Source organism: Pteropus vampyrus, unplaced genomic scaffold (assembly GCF_000151845.1).
Source record: "Pteropus vampyrus isolate Shadow unplaced genomic scaffold, Pvam_2.0 Scaffold109, whole genome shotgun sequence".
Classification (NCBI taxonomy): Eukaryota; Metazoa; Chordata; class Mammalia; order Chiroptera; family Pteropodidae; genus Pteropus; species Pteropus vampyrus.
In genome coordinates, this window is record NW_011888890.1 from 3,359,033 (window position 1) to 3,372,558 (window position 13,526).

At 37.2% G+C, this 13,526-nt stretch overlaps 1 protein-coding gene across 6 annotated transcripts in view; it reads left to right on the forward strand.

Annotated features, from left to right (window-relative positions):
- Window positions 1-6,184: 6,184 nt before the first annotated feature.
- The window catches only part of CNTLN (centlein), a 269,734-nt gene continuing 262,392 nt past the window's right edge, over window positions 6,185-13,526 (forward strand). For 4 of the 6 annotated variants that reach the window (XM_023533712.1, XM_023533713.1, XM_011365335.2 and 1 more), the window contains exons 1-2: window positions 6,275-6,672; window positions 13,332-13,420. In XM_023533712.1, the coding sequence (XP_023389480.1) occupies window positions 6,313-6,672; window positions 13,332-13,420 (449 nt within the window). In that variant the 5' untranslated portion in view covers window positions 6,275-6,312. Of the gene's footprint in view, window positions 6,673-13,331; window positions 13,421-13,526 lie in introns of all 6 variants that reach the window. The other 2 variants (XM_023533714.1, XM_011365337.2) reach the window with 2 other exon arrangements.

Sequence of the window (13,526 nt, forward strand, 5' to 3'; positions counted from 1 at the left end):
GGGAGCTAGTTGAGAGACATTTTTTAAAGTGCTTCCTATGTTAAGGCATTATGATAGGTATCATGAGGGGTACAGAAAAAACAGGCATTTTCTGCTTTCTGGGATCAATCTATTTTCAGATAATAAACTGTATGCGTATGGTAGGTGAGAATGATTACAAAATTATAAGAGAGAAACAAAATATAAAATAGATAAAATTGATGCAAATTGAATATTATATTGGGATATAATTATATGTACATACATCTATACACATATATATACACATATATACACATCTACATGTATAGATGTATATATATATAGATGTGTATATATATGTGTGTGTATATATATAAAATTATGTTTTAGGATGGTCAATTTAGAGTGGCCTAAAATTTCTGGAAACCGAGTTTTAATGCAGAATGTAAAGTCAATAAATAAAGTAGATGCATTCGCTTGGTGCTTTTCTGTTCACAAGCCCTGAACTCTTTACCTAACTCTTACTTGGATTCTGTTCCCTCTTTATAATATACAATTTCCCTTTTTCTCCTTTATGGACTTGCAAATTAATGTCTAACCAGCTTGCCAAGTGAACAACATAAGAGTTGTTACTTTAAATCACATATTGGCAATAACAGGATGCTATTCAGCTTGTGTCCCAGTTTTTGCTAACTAGACTATATTGGCCTCTTGAGCTGGATATCTTCCGTTTTCTCTTCCAGATTGTCTCGATGTTTTTCCACCATATTCTATGTCCTGGCGGGCTACTCTATAGGAACTGGTTGGGTTCAGCCAGTGGGGAGCATAGGACAAGATGGTTATGATAAAAAAGAGTGAGAGTGGAATATTTGTTCCCCTGGCTCCTTGTCTTTTGAGTCTGTACCTTTCACCAGGCAGCTCTCTGTACACAGCCCTTTATATATCCTGGTACCATTAGCTGCATGTTCCCCTCACCCATTCAAGCCTAGGGTGATAACTCCCATCCTTTTACTAGCCTTGGGGTACTGCATTCTCCCTTGTGCTTTCCCTTGATCCTACCCTTCCCTTTATAATTACTCCCCGTTTTAATTGTTCCTCAAAATACTCAATGGGAGTTGCTATCAGCTTCCTGCTGAGACTCTGATTGGTCACCTCGCCAAGCAGGGAGAAAATCGGAGTCTAACCCTGTGATGGTGAAATCACGTGTGCATCTCTGATTTTTGAGTCTAGAACCAGTTATTCTGTTTGGGTTACTTAAATTGTTTCAGCAGAAGTGATATTCTACCATACAAGATGACTCTCATCTTCTTAGCCATTTGATAAAATTCTCCCCTGTTGCTAACTTGGGAGGGGGAGATAAAATAGTCAACTACTGACGGAGACCAAGAAAATCAGAAAAGTCTGGGATTGACTGCTACTATTGAAAGTCTGGTATATGTCACACATCAGAATGATCTCTTAGTTTGGTAAATAGTTCTATTTACCTGGTTACAGTAGTCCCCTTACTAGGGCAAAAAAGTGGTGGTAACTGAGGACATACCATTCTGGGTTTTCAAAAGGTAAAATGCCAGTGTGTGTGTGTGTGTGTGTGTGTGTGTGTGTGTGTGTGTGTGTGTGTGTGTGTGTACTTGCTATAATGTTGTATGACGACTGTAATTTGGAATAGGTAAGCATCAGCAAACAGAGGACAAATGTTCAACTTGGTTGCTGGCAGTGGAAGAAAAAGACTTCATATTTGGGATAAAACAAAAGGAGCAAAATAAATGGAATAAATATTTGCAATATTGCTCTGAGGGTAAAGAATATTCAGATAAATACCGAGGACCATGGGTCTCCCATACCATCTTATAGGGAAGAGGAAACTGAAATACCGATGAGAAGGCTGAAAAAAGTAGAGTGTTGTCTCACTCTGGTCATATGTTAAAACAAAGAGCTGAAACTATTGTAATCCTGCATATTGAATCAGATGAACTCCTTGGGGAATTTGGGACTTGCATTTCAAACTTTGCTGAGCTAAGTAAACTGATAAAAGTTACTCAAACCTAAAGCATACAGGTTATTCCCTGCTAGCTAAACAACACCCACACTGGGAGTTAGGATTCAATGGCAATAATTTTAGAAAAGCCTATAATTGGAGCAAAAAAGGACAGTTATTTAAACAGTTTTGGATTGTTATAAAATCGTCGAAGATGGAAAAAGAAAATGAAATTCTGTTGTCATAGCTCTGTAAGGTAATCATTTTTGAACTTCGTGAAAACCACATGGGACAACTGGAACCAATGATGTCATCCTTGGATGCCTAAGATCTTGATCTAAAGCACTCCCAGAACTGATCAGAGAATCAATGGTTGCCAGGAATCACTCAAACAAAATCACAGTAATTGTTAGCACAAAACACTTTTCTTGGTTTACTCTGACTATATTGGGCGAGGTCATTAAGAAGACATGACCATGAGCTAGACCTGGACAATTGGAGGCTCCACACTACTTCCACTGTACTTGGAATGTGCGCTCAGCTTGCCTTCCCTGAGCTAGAAGCTGCCCCAGGACAGAAACTTGAGATAGTAATGTGATGAGGAGACCAACTGGGCTGGGTATCTAACTGAACCCTGTTAAGGCATCTCTATTAACTTTTAAGATTTAGCTGTGGGTGAAGGAAACCACTCCTCTTTCTGCCACCCAAGATAAGCCTCCTAAGTAAATTCTCTTTTTTATTAAAGTGTAACCTACCAATGTGGAGCAGTTTGCCTTTTTTTCTTGGATCTCTTCTTGTCGTAAGCATACCAGGCCCATTCAAGATTATATCTAGGCAACTCCTGGCTGGATTTGCAAACAAATAGACTAACTCCTAGACTGCAATTTGTCCACACCAGACTGACATGAAATATCTGCTGCTGATTTGTCACATTGGTACATTCTAGCTAATGGGTTTCTTTTCAATGTTGAAGGAGTGGGCAGTAGGTTATTATTGATTTAAATTCCTAGGATATGGCAAAATCCTAAAACATGAGATAAATTTAAATGATATAAAAGAAATCTGTGGTATTTAAGTCTTATCAACACCTAAAAGTGGCTTCAAATATAACAATTGAATTCTGTTGACCAAATAAAGATTATACCAAATCAGTAAAGATATAAACATGTCTTAAAATTTGGCATTCTTTCTAGAAACAAAGAATCATAAGGGCTGAGAAACTGTTAATACATTTTTTTCTCTTTTTAAAAGGTTAGAAATATATTTTTAAAATTAAAACGAGAGATGTGATATAAATACCTTATTAATTTGCACATTTCCCTTATTTCCCCAATATTTCAACTATACAATGATGATATGGAGAGAATTACATATTTTTATATTCTAATATACTTCATCCTCAGCAGACTTTATAATATATTTCTGCGGAACAGACATCATCACTTTTAAATGTTTGAACAATGAATTGCACAGGAGAAATGTTGTTGATTGTTTGAGACATTTTTATTCAGGCAGTATTACAGATCTTTAACTTATCTTTCAGAGTTACACATGTTAATATACAGTGTTTCTCACATTTCTGTCATTTCAGCAAATAACTAATGCGAGAAAGAACTCCTTATTTACATTTCTGAAAATGTGCAAATTTCTATTCTTAAAAGTTGTCTGCTAGTAAAGGATACTTACAACTCAACAACAAAAAACCAACCTAAATAAAAAATGGACAAAGAATTGAATAGACATTTCTTCAAAGAAGATGAACAAATGTCCAACAAGCACATGAAAAGATGATCAATGTCACTAGTTATTAGAGAAATGCAAATCAAAACCACAATGAAATACCACTTCACATCCACTAGTATGGCCATAAAGAGAAAAGATTTTGAGAAAAAGGAAAATAACAAGGTGAGGATGTGGAGAAATTGGAACTTTCATACACTGTTGGTGGGAATGTAAAGTTGCGCAGCCACTGTGGAAAATAGTTTGGCGGTTCCTCAATAAGCTAAACATAGAATTACCATATGACCCAGCAATTCCACTCCTAGGTGTATACACAAAAGAATTGAAATAGGTGTTCAAAACATAACCTATATGTAAATGTTCATAGCAGGTCTACTCACAATAGGCAAAAGGTGGAAACAACCCAAATGCCCAATAATGGATGAATGGCTATACAAATTGTGATAGATCCATATAATGGAATACTATTCAGCTATAAAAAAAGAATGAAATACTGATACACACTATAAAATGAATGAAGCTTGGAATTGTTATGGTAAGTGAAAGAAGCCAGACATGAAAGGCTATATGCTATATGGTTTCATTTATAGAGAGTAGAAGAGTAAAATCCATAGAGACAGAAAGCAGACTGGTGGTTACCTCAAGCTTGGGGATGTGGGGGGTGGACTGGGGAGTGACTGCTTAATGGGTATGGGGTTTGGGTTTGGGATGATGAAAATGTTCTGGAAGTAGATAGTGGTGATGGTTGCTTAACATTGCTAATGTACTTAATGACACGAATTTTTCTTTATTTTTACCCACTTTAAATGTTTATAATGGTAGATTTTATGTTATGTATATTTTACCATAATAAAAAGAAAATTTAAAAAATTATCTACCTATTCATAGATTCAAAATATTATCCTTCTTTTGAGTCAAATATGAAATCTATTTCACTGCTTTTCAAAAGAATCTTTCTATAATCAGATGAAATGATGCCCTTTTGAGTGAATAACAAATAGCTATTAAAAATGTGCATTCATATTGATTTTGTACCAAACACGTGAATTATGTGATTAGAATTCCCAGTCTTAAGCCCAGTGAAATCTCAGATGCTTTCAGACCTAATACTGAATTTCAAGTAACAGGTATGAAGTAAGGGTAGGTAGGGATCAAAGTACAGGTTTTAGAGTTAAATGGATTCATATCCTAGTTTTTCACTAGATGTGGGACTTCAGGCAAAGAACAGTAATCTCTCGTCTCAGTTTTCTCACTAGTAAAATGGGGATATCTATTTTACTGTGATGTTGTAAAAACTGAATAAGTACATAGATGAAAAGTGCTTAGCAATGAGTTCAGCATATGGTAAATGTTCAGTATGGTGACTTTTAGGACAGGCTTATATAGACTTTTTCTATTGTAATCTTTTTATAAAATTTCCTTCAGTGGGAAGGAAGCTCACTCATCTTGCCTTCACAGAATTCTAATTGGGAGGGTGTCTTTTGATATGCTGACTAGATTAAGCCACAGAGCAGTAATTTTGATTAAATGAAGAAGTCATCGGTTAAAACTGTTACCTTCCTACTTCTACAGTCCTCTTTGACCCATGTCAGTATGGGTATTCTGGAAGTATTCTGGAATCCTTTCTCCAGAAGAGAGAGTCTAGCTTTTCATGGAACTCTAGTGCTAGCTCAGTGTGTCTCCTTACTAAATTCATCACTAGTAGAACGTGTTATAATTAAAAAGAAAGAGAACGTTCTTGCCTATTCGAAGTTTATAAAACAGGAAAGAAGAAAATGAAAAAAAAAAAAAAAAGACGAAGGATAAAGAAAGCTTGTCTTGTTTCCTTAACCACAATCTATTTCAAATTGGTACAAGGACCCAAACTGTCAGGCACCACGGGTCACACTTTCTCTGATATTCAGCCAACACACAAGCAGCTGACAAAAATTCAAAGAAAATCATGACTCTTGCAAAACAAAAGACAAAGGGTTGTAATTCAAATGGGAAACCTGCCTGACAGTCCCAGCGCAGCCCAAGGCTTCCTACATCTCCTTGACATCAGTCAGCTGGATGTCAGCTGTAAGGTAAAGCAGTTTTGCTAAGGGGTGTGAAGAAAACACTTAAGTGTAAAACTTACTCCCTGATCCTCAAGGAGCTTACAACAGCGCTAGAGAGATTAGCTGTGTAACTAACACTCCAGGGCGGTCAATGAAACGTGACAAACGAGTTGGCAGGGGTCTTGAAGGCGAGGAATTCACAGTTAGGGATCATTTGGAGTTAGGGGCTTGTCAAGGAAGGCTTTAAGAGGTGGGATATTAGCCAGGCTCTAAGTGTCGGGTACGGTTTTACAGTGGAGGGAGGAGGTGGCGTTGCCGGATACTCGGGCAGGGAACGCGGGGGGTGGCGCGTGGGGCGGAAAGCCTAACCCCTGGGGCCTAAAGCCTAACCCCCGGGGCCATGGCGCGTGCGCAGTGCATCGCTCGCGCCGAGCGCGCGGCCCGCGGGAAGCCGGCCTGGACCAGCGAGCGCTAGACCCCGCGCTCCAAGGCGGGAAAAGGCTCGCGCATGCGCGGCTCGGAGCTTCGGGCTTGCCAGGATGGGGAAGGAGAGGTGGAGTTTCCTAGAGGGAACTTGACCCGTTAGCAGTCGCGGCCATGGCGGCTCGCTCGCAGCCCTCACTGCAACCCCCGCTCCCAGCGCGACGTTTGGGGCCCGGGTCCCCAAGTGTTGGGCGGGGAGCTGCGGTATACGCAGTGAGCAGCGAGACCTTGGATCTTGCCGACGCAGCGAGGGAGGGCGCCATGGACAAAAGCGATATAGCCTGGCGGGTCGAAGAAGGGTCAGGGGGTCTGCGACGGCCAGAGTGGGCAGCTCCGGCTCAGGCTCCCCTCCTCAGCGCGCCCATGGGGTCCGAACGGCTAGAGGGCATTTCGGTAGAGGAGGCGAAGGTGACCCGGACGCAGCTGCTGGAGGAAGAGCTGAGCACCCTAAAGGAGGAGCTGGCCCTGTGTCAGGTATCGAGGACTCTGGCCTCCGGCCTTTCCCCTCCACAGCGGGGCCGGGGCCGGGGTCGGTGGGGATGTGCTCCCCTCTCCCTCTGCCTTCGGCTGCGTAGCTGCGCAGGTTTGGGTCCCACCCGACCCCGCCCGCCGGCGCTCCCTCCCGGCTCCCACACGCATCCCGACCCGCTGCTCTGTGCTGGAGGGACAGTAGCGCCGGGCTACCCGACCTCGGGCTCTCGCCCTTATCTGGACACCGGTCGTGCAGCATTCACCTCGGCTCCCAGGGTTTGATTTTCTTCACTGAGATACCGCCAAAACACGCAGCCCCCCTTCCCCCAATAGTCCAAAACACGCAGCCCCCCTTCTCCCAATAGTCCAAATTCTCGGTCATGACTGTAGTGGTACTTGGTTCAGCAGGAGTAGAGTGCAGTTAACGAGTTGAAATGTTGAACAGGAAAGTTTAAACACTTTTATTAAAATAAAACCCACCGATGAAGGAACCTGTTTTTAATTTTCAAACCCACATTGCCCTGTTCTGAAGTCAACTTAAGTCAAAGTTATAAACAGACCAAAAATTTCTAGGGAGTCTTGGGCCGGGAATTTTAATACACAATAGATGATACTTATTAACCAACTACAGCAATTCATCATCTTTGAGTGAGAAATCTCATTTTCATGTCATTCACTACGTCAGTTGCATCAACATTACTTTCCTGTTATTTGTAGAGTTTGTGTATACTAAGATAGCTTGAGTGTGCTCATTTTCAGAGAGGTGTGATTTCCTTTAGTTTTGCGTAATTGCCACCACTTCTTTGATTTTACCAGAACCTGTAGACAGGGTTGGGGGATTCAATATTGGGAATTCACTCGACAGTATATCTTTGAGTAACTCTGTCTTTAAGGTGGAATCAATTAGGAACTGCTAAACACCAAGGTATCTTTATGAACAGTATCAGTTTAGATTCAGAAAAATCCGTGAAATTCGTTCTCTCATAGTTTGTTCTATTGGATTATTTTGCCCCCTTTGTAGGTCCTTGCTAATTGAGTCAAGGCTGTAAAAACAGGACAATCTTGTTGAAATTGAATATGGCTTTGCTTCAACAAATTGAGACACTATGTGTCTGCCCTTTTTTCCTTTTGCTGTTTTCTGTTCTTCAGTGGTTAAGGAGCAAAGAGATAAATAAAAGATACTAATGAAATAAAGCATTTTGTCCTTTGCACACCTAACCCTTGGGTAGTTTAAAAATTTAAAATCATGATAAAGGCCTTTGTTACTTTGAGAGGCCTTAAGGTGCTATTTGCCCATATCTTCTACACTTTTCCCCCAAACCCCTCACTCTGTATTTCCCATAGTTATGCCCTTAGGAACTAAGATTTTACTTTCTATGACTGACTTGATTATGGAAATCAGTCTATCTGAAATAGCCCCCTCCCCCAAATCCATTCACTATTATATTCTTTAAAAATGTGGCTTCAAACATGGTGTTGGCCTTGACCTTGGACATATGTAGAATAGGAAGATGAATGAAGTACACTAGGCAGTTGTAAGAATAGAGTTGATCATAATTAGCCTAGAACAATGGTTCTTGAGATTTTTGTAATACTGACACTTAGACGATCATAGGCATTCCAGTAATGTGAGACTAAATTGGTGGTATCCCATGCTATAAAACTTCAGTCCAACCATACTCCTGCTTTTGGGAAAACATGGGAAACAACAATGAACTCCAGATTGTTATGTAAAAAAGTTCATAAGTAATTAAACATTCACTTTTACGTTGTTTTATTTGTTCTTCCGCTACTTATTCACCTAGATATTACAGTACCCAAGAATACATAGTGTTAACCCTATATTTTTCAAACCTTTCGAAAATTGCAACCCAAAATAAATTTATTCTGCATTTGAACCTAGTAAGTATACACAACATACACATACATATAATTTCAGAAAGAATATTTACTCTGTTATTAACTGATATTTTCTTTTAAATTCTGTTCTTTAAGAAAATGCAGCTCAGATCTACTAAATGAATTTCACAACCCATTAATGGCTCAAATCTATGGTTTGGGAAAAAGAACCCTGCTAATCAGTCTCTGTTCATAAATAGTAGCTTCATTTAGGTTAGTTGGTTTTTTTCCACATTTAACTTAATAGGAATTTAATTGTATATACTTGGAGAAAAAGTTTGAGTGATTCCATGTACCAATTCACTCAATGGGAATGATTTAGAATAAGCATGTAATAGAAAACAATCTCAGTTCCAAGTATTTCTCTTAATCTGAGCATCTTATCCTACTATATAAGATTGTATATTTAATTAAAGTGATTTTCATATGGTCCCAGATTAGCAAGCAACATACATGTAATGCTTAGCTGAAGAAAACATGATTAATGTTTTACTGAGGGAAGAATGTTAGCTTAAAAATGTAATTTTTTCCTAAGTAACATTTAAGGGTACTTCAATGGGTAATTTTAAGTCTGTGACATTTATGCTGTATTCATTGATTTAGGACCTAACTTCACCATACTCTTAGTTTTGATTATGTATTATAAGAATGTGTTCTATTTGTGACAAATGATAATGAGGGTATGGGTATGCGCAGTTTTATTACCCCTTGTAGAATACCAGATAAGAAGTAATGTATGTGTAATATATATACACACATACATGTATATTTATGTGTATCTATATACACGCTTATATATATATGTTTGTCTCAAAGCTTATTTCCTTTTTTTAGTAGCAGTCAATATTTACTAAACCTATAAACTGATTTCAGGAAAAAATTATTTAGGACATTTAAATGAAATTTATGTTCATTCCAACTTTAGTGATTAAACTAATTTTCATGAAACATGGATGTTGGAATTAAGAATATACGACCAGAGAACTCAGGCAGTTATATTTTTAGTTAGACATCTAGATGTGTTGTAACCTTGTTCAGTCATTCACAAAGAAAAAAATAATTTGGGAACATATACAATTAGAATCCTTATCACTGTTAGTAGCTGTATTCTAATAGATGAATATTTTTGTGCAGTTATTTTTCATAATTTATTGAGTGGCTGCTTTATTACATACTTTGTAATTAAACTCCTTTCATTCTTTGCCCTGAGTTCTGATAGGCAAATTATTTGTTTAAATATAGGAAATAGTTTTCATATATTTGTTGAATTCATTCTTCCAGTACAGGTCAATTGGGGTCCTGGTATGTTGCCAGAGACTAAACTAGGTGATGGAAAAGGAGGTACCCAGGGAAAAAAGACAATTTTGGGTGTCTGTGTCTCTAAAGAGGAAATTTATTTCCATGCTAGCTGATAAGTGAAAGTCAAAGCTAATCCACAGCAAAGATAATTTAGACCCAAATCTCCTAGCATTTAGTCAACTCATTCATAGGCTGAGTTTAAAAAACTTTGTGATAAGGAATAGGGTTTTTAAATATAAATTTGAAGTTATTTGATTTTGTGCAGAAGTTCTGTAGTAATAATAAAGAATTTTATAATAAGTAATTTTAAGGTTTTTTTTTTTTAAAATTTTTAAAGGAAGCTTCCAAAGGAAGGGAAAATATGGGAAAATATAAAGAATAGGATTGGCAATGGTTAGTTTCCTTGTTTTAATGATGTCTGGGATAGTCTTGGAACTAGTTTTGTGTTTTGGGGGACCTTTTTGTATATGAAAGAAGATCTTTTTAGTAAATAGAGATATAAGCCTCATTGAAGATGATATAGCATTTAAATAACTAAGACACTCACAAAATCTAATACATAGAATAGTCTCATAATAACACATGCACAGCATTTTATTGCACACAAAATAACTTTTTATTTTTCAAATCAGATGTCATGCGTTTGAGTATTTTTAGGTGAGAAATAAAATCTAAATACTGTTGCTGACCATAAATATGAAAAAAGAAATCAATAACTGGAGTTTAAACTGAAGAAATTTGGAAATTAGAAAAGTTCTTCCCAAAATGACTTCTGGGTATAAATTGTAATTATCAATTAGTAACAGTAGAGTGTTTCTGGAAAAGTCTTTTCCTTTGGAGGAGGCTTTTTTCTCAGGCCTCTATGATAAAAACAGCTTAAGGAAAATTTGTTTTTACTTTCTCTTTGGTGGAGTTTGAAGAGGAGATGTGAAATAATCATTAACCATAACAACAGCACAAAGAAAAAGATAAAAATATATATTAAGATGTAAAAATTTTTTTTATTGGATATTTATTGATTTCTTACTATGTCCCTTTCACTGTGGTAGAGTTAAGTTCTTTATAAGTAAGTCATACTTATTTAAGCTGAAATAATTTAGTTATTTTGTAAGTGTTGGAAACCTACTCTTGTTTTTACATTTTTATGTTAACCTTTCCTGTTACATATTTTAGGTAGAAAAGTTGAGATGAAAATACATGTCAACCTTTGCTATTCTTTTGGAAGCAAGCTATAAGATAAATTTATAGACAGTATTGGTTTCAAGAGATTTTGTAATTTCATCAGCATACTTTTAAAAATAGAGATGTTAGGCACATACTGTTGCATTAGCTTACTTTTCCCAATCTTCATTGCCTTTCAAGCAGGTTATGACATATGATTTGTATATTGACATTTCTTGTCATTAACTCAAATCATTTTAATACCCAAATGCTGAATTCTTACTTTTAAAAGGATAAAGTAAAGCGTGATATATAAGAATGGTTAGGTAAAGTAGGTAGTATTCACCAATACTCAGGCTGTCAAGCCTTTAATGAACAAAATAGATCAAAGATTTGAGCATTAAAAAAATGAAAACAAAACTTTAGAAGTATGGAGAAATATATTTCTAATCTTGGAGTAGAGAAAACCTTTCTAATTGGTACACAAAATCCATAAGCCATAATAGAAAAGATGGATAAATTTGAATAAATCAAATTAATAACACCTTTCCCCCAAAAAACTTCATTGTAAGTAAAGCCAAATAAGCAACAACATACTGGAAAAAGTATTTGTAACACAACTGGTAGACATAAATCTAATTTTAAGATTTCCAGCAACACTTCTTATATATTTTGGCAGAACATAGTTACATAGCCCATAGGCAAGAGAGGCCAGTCTTTTAATTGAGCAGAAAAAAGCCAGAATAGTTTCTGTTACTAACAGAAAGAGGAGGATGGATGATGGAGACAGCTACAAATAGAACTATCTGTCACACAAGTAAACTCAAATGAACAACCGGATATAGTGTTTTAAAATGAAGTGTGCTAAATATATATATTTGATAAGGGGTTACCAGAGACTTGTAGGTTTTGGTAGCTTTACATATAATAGTCAGGGAGGACTTCTTGAAGAGGTGACATTTAAGCAAAGACCTGAATGAAGTGATAGAATCTACATGAAAATCTGGTGGATGGTACATGTATGAAGGCTCTGATATAGATAGAGCAAGAAAGTCATTGTGAAAAAGGTGGGGGTAGGGGGGAGTGATAGATGAGGTTGGACTGGTGTGTTTGGGACCAGATAATATTGGGTGTTGTCATGTCCTTGGTAAAGAGTGGATTATTTTCTTAATCTGACAGGAACTCATTTGAGGATTTCAAGCTATAAGGAGGCTAGGCTAGGGGACCACTGTGGGGAGTTAGGCAGGAGATGGACTTGACTTGGATGAAGGTGATGGTGATAGAGGTGTTGAGAAGTGGTTAGAGTTGGGATATATTTTGTAGGTGAGGCCAATGGGATTTACTGATGGTTTGGATACGAAATGTGAGGAGAAGAGAGCAATGGAGATTGACTCCTAAGTTTTAGGCCTTTGAACAGATGAGTAGTTGGTTGTATCATATTCTGAGACACAGAGGGACAGGTTTGTGAGGGGATAGGAAATCAAAAATTTTATTGTGGATAAATTAAATCTGAGATACCTAAGAGGCATTCAGATGGAATTATTGACTAGGCAGTTGGAGATCAAGGGTAGAGGAAGCGGTTTAAGAGAGAAGTGTAAGAGTCATCGGTATGTAAGTAGAAGCATGGGGTTAAATAAGGTCACCTAGGGCAGTGATTCTCAACCCTGTATGCATAGAATCACTTGCGGAACTTTTAAAAAATACTTGAACCTCATCTGAAACTAATTAAATCAGAATCTCTAGATTGTCACTATTTTTTTTTAAAAAAAACTCCCTTAAAGTGATTCCTAGTAGTCAGCTGGAGTTGATAACAACTGATCTGGGCATTAAGGACTGAAACTGTCCATTGTTCATTGGATTAGGCTGCATAGAGGACCTTGAAAAGTAATTTTAGCATACTGGTGGGGAGGGAGATCTGCCTGGAGGAGGTGATAGAGTGAATGGGTGATGAGGAAGTGGAGACAGTGATTATAAGCAACTCTTTCAAGGAATTTTGCTAAAAAGGGGACTGGAAATTGAAGCAGCAGCTAAAGCACAGTTAGAGAAAATTTACTTTGATATTGAGCATTTCAACATCTACATCCTCAAATTTGAATAGTAGGAATAGTTAAAGTGAATGTGGTTACCAGTTTAATAACTTTTTAAAATAAATCTTTTGTGCTATAACTTTTCAAAAATTTATTTTCTAGTTATAGAACTAGGGATCAAGTAATTTTGCTTTTTAACTTTTTAATTTAATGTAGTGTCTTGTCCTCTATTACAACTACAAAGCATGCATTTAAAATATCTTTTACTTCTTTAAGGTTGATAAAGAATTTGTATGGTCTTTGTGGAAACGTCTTCAGGTGACAAATCCAGATATCACACAAGCAGTCAGTTTGGTTGTAGAAAGGTAAGCTCTCAAGTTATCGTCTCATGAGTATTTGATTTGTTGAATTTATTTCTGTTTGTTATTAAAATTAAAACTTGGCACTAATCCCTTAAAGCAGGGGTCCCCA